Source organism: Antedon mediterranea, chromosome 7, assembly GCF_964355755.1.
Source record: "Antedon mediterranea chromosome 7, ecAntMedi1.1, whole genome shotgun sequence".
Taxonomy (NCBI): domain Eukaryota; kingdom Metazoa; phylum Echinodermata; class Crinoidea; order Comatulida; family Antedonidae; genus Antedon; species Antedon mediterranea.
In genome coordinates, this window is record NC_092676.1 from 3,122,059 (window position 1) to 3,130,749 (window position 8,691).

At 32.0% G+C, this 8,691-nt stretch overlaps 1 protein-coding gene and 1 long non-coding RNA gene across 2 annotated transcripts; both read right to left on the bottom strand.

The window, feature by feature from the left end:
• Positions 1-3,549: 3,549 nt before the first annotated feature.
• Positions 3,550-4,617, bottom strand: LOC140054895 (G-protein coupled receptor GRL101-like). The gene has a single exon (XM_072100006.1). The coding sequence runs from the start codon at positions 4,615-4,617 to the stop codon at positions 3,550-3,552; it is 1,068 nt and encodes a 355-aa protein (XP_071956107.1).
• A 267-nt stretch (positions 4,618-4,884) lies between these two features.
• Positions 4,885-7,219, bottom strand: LOC140054201 (uncharacterized). Its single transcript, XR_011846492.1, has 3 exons — positions 7,104-7,219; positions 5,654-5,728; positions 4,885-5,102 (listed from the first exon to the last, which is right to left on the bottom strand). It is a non-coding gene; the product is annotated as an uncharacterized lncRNA (long non-coding RNA).
• Positions 7,220-8,691: the final 1,472 nt, after the last annotated feature.

The window sequence follows — 8,691 nt, forward strand, 5'->3', positions numbered from 1 at the left end:
GAATACTAGCATTTAACATGATTGTTAGCATATAGTTGATAACATTTTTTATCATGAAAACCCTACGGTGGTCCAGGCTTAGATCTTTTCACAAAAAGGTATATGCCCTGCCGCATGGGAAACATTACTGTTGCAGGGGAAACCGCGGATTGCTCATTCTTCTGAACTATGAAACGCTGTTAGTGTCTTTGCATTGTATTTTGTACCCAATCCATTTCATTGATTAATTGCCAATCACGTGCCGGAAAAGTGATAATGATAATAATGAACAGTATACTAATGAACGTTCAGCTTTTTGTAAAAATGTTGATATAAGCCGTTTTCAAAAGTCAATCTCTTCTTATAGGCTGAGTGCGTGCTGTTTATTTACTAATTACCCTCATCCAAAATTGGAGCACAGCTTTTCCGAGTGTTTAGGCCTAGAAATAGTGCTCTTTCTGCATTATTTTTTCTCCTATGAGGCTAATGGCAGAAATTATTAATAATTCATGAGAATAATCATGACATCATAAGGTAATTATATTTGCATAGAAGAGATCAGATACCTTTTGCAATGTCAAACAGTTGGTCGATAGGCCTAGTATACTAATGATCTGGTGCTTTGGGTTCGGTGCTCATCAACATCATCCGTATATTTTTTAATTGTTGAGAGAGATTATTTAGAGGGATAGGTTAAGTTATATTTAGGAAGTAGGTCAGTTATCTCGTAATTCTTTTAACATAGAAAAAATTAGGTACATGAATTATTCATAATTTCTGTCATAATCTAATTGGAACAAAAATAATGCTTCCCGTCTTGGTCTTCGAAAAACACATTACTCTCAAATTATCACAATACAATGTGTAAATGTATTATCTTTATTGACATGGTGTTGCAGTATAATGAAAAACCTATCATGTGTCACTACCAATTAATTCTTACTTTAATGAATATTATGCAGCAGCCAAAACTAAATCATTGGTTAATTTTTTTTAACTAATAAAGTGCGCATGATCAGTAATTAACAAAACAACCAGATGCCCAATCACAGCGCAAAAATGTGTCCTCCAGGTCAAAGGTTAAAAAGGATCGCATTTATCCGATAATTACCTGATTTGAATGAGATAATTATCGCTTAATTTTTCTCGAGTGCAATCGGTTAAACCCCGTTTCCACAGGCAGTTTATGGTTAATTATCGGTTAATTTTGACTGCGGCAACACGGCCTTAGAAATGTACATTTACTACAGTACTACATGGTAAGAAGAAATGTTCTATTAACAAATACAAAATATTTGTTTATTTATAAATATATACTACTACCACACAACAAGCTTGTGATAATTACTCATACTATTATCCAGTAACCTTTAGTTACTTCTATTACAGTTACACATATCATATGGTACCATGTGGCCTAGAAAAAAAGCCCCAGATAAAGTTAACGGTAATTTTGTCTCAATTTTTGAAAAAGGCTAACTTATCAAACTACTTGGAATATTGTTGGCCAATCAGAAGGATCAGGGTGGTTTTTTTTAAAATAGTTAAGATATATGTTTTAAGTTTTAGTTTTGGTATGAAGGTGAACAGACACAGGCCAGCAAGAGTGCCTGTTCATTAAAGAAATATACTTTTACTTTAACTTTACTGCATTTTTTATGTTCATCTTTGTCTGATAACTATATTAAAGCGCTGGGACGTTTCTCCTATCTGACTACATAAGTAAACCGCTCATTCGAAGCCCGTAACAAAGCTCTTATTTTAACCATATGTAATTTCATTTTTGATTTGAACATGATTTAGGTTTTTTCCTTCTTACAGTATTTGATATTTAAATATAGCTCATTTCAATATATCACTATTCAATTCTTCACATAATTTTACAAATTACCTAACCAGAGAAGAGTGAAATTTAACTCTTCCGTGACCTAACTACTGTGCATAAAAATGTAATTGTATAACCACTATATTTGCACTATAATTAAAAATGTATTGTCCCCCAATAACATAAAAACATGAAGATTTATTAAATCAGACTTTGAATTGTAGAAAAAAACTGGGAAAAAACATCGTTTTCACTTATAAAAAGAGAAAATAAATGGTTAAATTCAACCAAAAAACCTATTAGCTGGCAACCAATTTGACTATTTTTCCTTTAAATTACAGTTTTTTTTCAAATAAATAAATTTCTTTTCGATCCAATTTTTAGTCTAAATGGATAACTATTATGTGATATTAAAATGGCATATTCAACCAAAAATTTAGAAAAAAATATTTTTCAGGGGGACAATACATCTTTAATAGAAATAGGCCTACTATCTAATTTAAATTGCGTTTGGATAATATCAAAGAACTTATAACACAAGAATCTCCAGTTCGTCCGAAGCGCGTAACAATTTCGAAAGGCATTGTGGGATAGAATAGACCTATGGGTGGCGCCATTGTGAGCCATGGAGTAGGGCGCCCGCATCAAATTAGAAAGTCAAAATCATAGAGGGGATCTGCTAATGCTCTAGGGGGGATAGAGTAATTGACTGAGGAGTAGGGCGCCCGCATCAAATTAGTAAGTCAAAATCATAGAGGGGGGGGGGGGGGGGGTTTGAATGCAAATTGAAGAACAGGAGATTCTTGTGTTATAAGTTCTTTGATAATATTAAAATACAGAGTATATAAAGAAATTAGGCATATTGTACGAATAAAAGAACACTAGAAAAACAATTGTTTTTATAATTAGTATGCTATAGTTATGTAATTGTAAAATAATTCCATTCCAATTATCCATGCATGATTTATTTACACGTGACATGTGGCTACGCGCATATCACGTTTTTGTCATGAAAATGAAACATTAGACATTAATTTGTCGTACCAGACTGGAGCAGGTGTGAAAGACCATTCACTAAATTAGAACAGAATTTATTTTTGTTGTACTTCCTAACAGTAAGACCCATCTGAATAACATATCAAAAATGGAGAAAAGGAAGAAAAATTGCTAAAACTAAAATGGCCGTTTTCTCTAAATATATATAGCCAAATATCATAATATACAGTAATATAATACTTGCTAACTATAGTTATTGTACCTATAATGTGCATGAAAATCACTGGAGATGTTTAAAAAATGAATTGTTCAACTTTTAAAAATCCAAGATGGTTTAAAATGATGTTCACAATGGCTGCCATTTTTCTTATCCTGTATAAAACACCAAATAAAGTCTTTCAAAATTGTCTGTCATAGGTCGTATACAACATTACCAAAATACATTGATGAATAATTTAAATGGGTATATAGATATACTGAAATCTTGAAAATTAAAATTAGCAAACTAGATTGATGAATTCATTGAATATTCTATAATCTTGACATATAAATTCTTAAATCTTTTTTAGCACAAACAAACATATGAATTGTACAAGAATTAAGATAATTGTTATCAAAATTAATAAATGCTTTTAAATGATATTAATAAAAAGTTTACAAGTTTAAATTAGATAAAAATGTGATTAAAACAAGATCAAAGCAGAGAGTTGTTAATTGAAACTCTCTGATCAAAGATTGAATTCAATAAATCACAATGTATTAAGTGGAATCTGTACAGGTGCCGGTTGACGCACTTTGCACTTAAACATATAAGCAATTGTGTAAAGATACGGATTGACTGAGGAGTTGATGGGGATGATAAATGTCGCTGCCCAAACATATATTTCATCAGGAATCGTCATCCAACCCGTCTCGGAACCAATTGCCATTACTATAATCGGGGCCCAGCAACAGAAATCAGTGAAAACTATCAAGCCAATTTTTCTGGCCATTTTCAACTGTTTTTTCCTCCTCTGTTCACTATTGACAGTGGCCCCCGATCTCTTCACTGACAAGAAAATTGTCAGATAACTAAGTACAATTACAAGAAAGCCGACGCCATTAAAGGCAACAAAAATGGCAACAGCATACTCCCAACCTGGCCACCGACTTCTGGTTAAAGGAAGTGCAAGGCACACGCTTTCCTTTCCATAATAATTGTCACCAAAATACGATAAGCTTAATTCATTGGCTATCACTGGAAGAAAACTCAGCACAATCCAGAATAGCCATCCGAAGCCGATAATGATTCGACATTTTGTACGATTGAGGCGTTTCGTACTAAATGGATTAACAATGTTAATAGCTCGATCCACACTCAGCAGCATCAGTGTAAACACTGATAACTGCCCAGACAGTGTAGAAATAGCTCCTGCAAAGCTGCAAAGGAAACTGCTCTTCCAATCCCTTGCAGCTGTCGCGTACCGTCCACGATAGTGTACATCCACACTGGCAATGATGATCAGGTAGACTGCCATCAGCAAGTCAGAAACGGCAAGATTAGTAATGAGTGTGGTTTGGGCCTTATTAAAATCGTTACTATCATTATCTTTTTTAAACTTTCGTGAAACGATAACAACAACATTCCCAATGACCGAAGATAACCCGATAATCATCATCAACACACGGAGACGTTCATTTTTTAGCAAGTCTTCACACGATGAAAATGCATCTGAAGGCTCGCAGACATCGATGGCGCCAACAAGGCAACAGAGACTAGAGTATTCCGAGTACCTAAAATAATCAAAACATTCTTGAGTTTTGAAATTTGTGCACATTTTTTAGTCACCCACCTGTATTCTTGAAATACCCACCAGCAACTAATTCAAGTTTATGTATCTCCCTTTTATTTAGCAGTCCCACACTGCGAGTAGATTAACAGAATGCTCATGTGACTTAAGCACACATTTAGTGGCACATTTGTGAATTTCAAAAACATGCAAAATACAATTTTGAGAAACAAGAGAGATCTTTATCGTCGTAAGTTTCCACAATCATCCTGTTGATTGTAAACTAGTCAGTGTGGTGGCAGTCTTTCACAGATGGTTTTGGGATTAGTAAAATACTTTTATTTCTATTTTAATTTATTTTTTTTAATAGATTTTTTTTTAAATTTATTTTTTTCAACAATTAATTTATTTTTACAAGGGAGTTACTTGGATTGCCCAAATTTTGATAAATCATTACTTACAATTCCTTTAAGCTTATCAATTGATGAAAGGTCCTGTCCCTGTAAACCTGTAACTTGTTGCCTTTTAATTGTCTAAAAAAAAATAAATTTAAACTAAATAAGTTTGTTTTCACACTTCTTAATTCCTTCATTACTTAATATATATGCTGTACATATTAACATTTCTTATTTTAATACTGTACAGAAGGAATAATAAGTTTAGATTTGTGTGTGTGTGTGTGTGTGTGAACAACACAAATAGGTTAATGCTAAACTATCAAACTTTATGTGAAAACCATATGGACACGATGATATCATATTACTACCATATTCAGCACATCACACATTTTGTCCTTGAACTAGTTTCATAGTGTAGATTAGAGTTTAGTTACACATTGCACTGATTATATAAGCATGTGTTCGCAGTTGCGAATCCATGATATCCGAAATGTGGAACACTATTGAATTAGTGGTAAATCACACGCACTAATATTGTTAAGAATAATTCAATTGAGGCAGTCAAAGGGGAATGTTCCCCCTGATCCTGATACAAACCAAATCAATTCAGGTCATCGTAATTATGTGTTGTGTACATTCAGGAAGGCAACTACATGCAAATTATATCTTACATAATGTTAACTTACAAAATTAAAAGTGATGAAGCAAAAGAAGAGAATGCCTCAGGATCTATGGTAGTTATAGCGTTGTTATCTAAGTTCCTGTTTAAAGATAAATTAATAGACATTTAATAAATATTTGTTTATTGAAAAATATGTTTTATTTAAAAATGTTATGTCCCCTATCAAATCAGACTTTGAATAGGCCGTTTTGTTATTTTAATAAAGTTATTCACTTCCATAGAATAAAAAAATTAAAACAAATAATGTTTTCACTTATAAAAAGACAAAGTAAATGGTTAAATTCAACAATTTATATTTTGCTTAATATATATATGTTTTTTTGGTCAAAGTGAATTTAAATATTTATGTGACAATTAAAAACATTGTTTTTTTTAAATATTTGGACAATGTATCTTTAAGACTATATTACGATTTAAAATGTTATACTGAGAGTAACAAGCATTCCTGCTTGAAACTACGGTAGTTATTATACAGTAGAGGTAATGATGAAAGAAAAGTCTATCTGGAGCTGACTACACCACAGACTCATTCATTCATTCATTCATTCTTTATTTAGCCTTTAAAATCGAAATACATTTAAAACAAGGTAACAAAAACAAGACAGGGTGGAAATCTAAGGAGGCAAGGATAAGCAAAAGCAATTATAATCGCTGTAGCTCTCAGGCTTGCTTATCCATCCTTAGACTAAAAATAAAATAATTTATAGTAATTAAAATCATATAATAATATATAATTTGTTTGATTCAGTCTTATGGTAAGATTTCATTCTTTTTAAAGTCACGGAAATATCTTTAAATCAATTAATCAATTATAATTAATGTTGTTCATTCGAATTCCATTGACTGACACATGTGTTTACTCATTGTTTGTTAGGGCAGTCCATGAAATTCAGTATTAACTGGAATAATTATAATAACCATAATTTAGGAAGTATTGAAAAAAACTCCAAATGATTTCAAACATTGGTACCAGTGTTACAGCAATGTTAGGGCAGTCCATGACATCCAGTATCAACTGGAATAATTAGAATAGTTCTAAAACCTTAAATGATAAATAATACAAATTATGGTCTTGCTAGTTTGAGCAGTAAATTAAGTTAGTTGCAAATCGATTTAATATAAACACTGCATTTACCCCTTTTATTTTTGTTTTCAGGTTAAAGTTTTTATATATATAGATTCTTCCATTTACAGTTTTGTTGGCAACCAAACCCACTGCGCTAATTAGTCTTAAGCTTTACTTGCCCAGCCTGTAAATGTTTTGCTTTATCCTAGAGAATAGTAACCCTTTTATAGTACAAAAGTGTTATTTCAGGCAAGTCGACCAGTGGCTTCAGGTTCATCATCATAAAATAGGCATAATTTTACAAAAATGTAATTGAAAGATTACACTATAAAATGCATATTGTACAATGTAGTGATTTGGGATAAATTTGTTCAGATATTATACTCACAGTTCTGTCAATTCTGTCAAACCATTAAATGCATTTGCTGGCAATTTCTTTATTTGGTTATTGTCCAACCTCCTATAATAAAGAATACACAGTGAAAAGAAATTAAAATATCCAAGAAATTGTGTCCGCTTGACTTTTCATAATATGACTTTATTCCTGTGGAAACCACTTGTAAATGGACACCTCATAACGGATACTCACATAAAAGTCTGTGTGTCCTTTTTATTCAATATAGTGCATTGGTATGTACCATTAGGGAAGAGTGGAATTACTTTCCCTGGTACCATCTTAAATCATCTCAAACATTTCCATAAGAAGACAGGAAAAACATTTCATTTGTATAGATAACTTCTAAAAACTTTTTATTTTCTAAAAATAATTTTAAATACTGAAATCTCTGTTACTTTACTTTAAAATAGCCCATATTGGAGAATTAGACGCTATACATTAAATTCATTCATTCATTCATTCTTTACTTGGTCCAATATAAAAATACATCAGAAATTCTTCTTATATACACTGCAGAGATAATAACAATATACGTACATGCAGAAAACAATCAATATAAAAAATCACTGATAAAATATCAATTCTAATTCTCCGACTGGGCAATTATCACAAAATTTAATTCAATATTGTGTTTTGTCTGATTGTGAAATCTACTTTTGACTTACTTTATAACAAAATTTAAACATGAACTCATTTTTTTATGTAGTAATTCAATTATAATTATAAAGTACATATCAATAAAAATACTCACAGCAATGTCAATGCAGTTAAACCAAAAAATGCATTTGCTGGCAATGTGCTTATCTTGAAATCTCTCAACCACCTTCAAGATAAAACAATTTAGTATTAACCAATTAGCAGACCATGTATTAAAAAATAAATTTCATGTTTTGCGATATGTATTACATATTATTAAGTCTATTTCGTGAGATCCCTACCTGTATAGACTCTACATATGCCATTATTCCCAATATGGACACCCCTCGTAAGGAAAATGGAATAGTCCAGGCGCCGTAGCGGGCCGCGTAATTTTTTTTTCCAGGACGAACGTGGGCAGAAATCATGAATAATTCATGATTAATTATGACATAATAGGGATCTACTGTATGTATCGATGTAAATTGGGGGGGGGGGGGGGGTAGGATAGGGGTTGATAGTTGCTTTTGCCTTTTTTACTTTTCTGTTAATTGTTATATTTTATATTGTGAAGGATGCACCTTTGTGCTAAGTGTGCCACCGATCTAAAGGTGTAATTCCAAATAAATAAATAAATAAAATAGGGAACATTATAGAGGGCGCTATATAAGAATGCAGAGAGATTAAATAATTAGTGCAAACAACGTTTGCCAACCGAAATGTTTGGTCTAGCGGTAAAGGCTTTAACCTATTACGCTGAATTATTTAGAGGGTTAGGTTTAGTATATTTAGGAAGTAGATCAGCTATCTTTCAATTCTTTATAATAGAAAATAATTAAGGTAATGAATTATTCATGACTTCTGCCCACGTTCGTCCTGGAAAAAAAAACACAGCGAGGGGAGGCGAGGGGGTTTCTATACAGGTAGGTATCTCACTCATAGA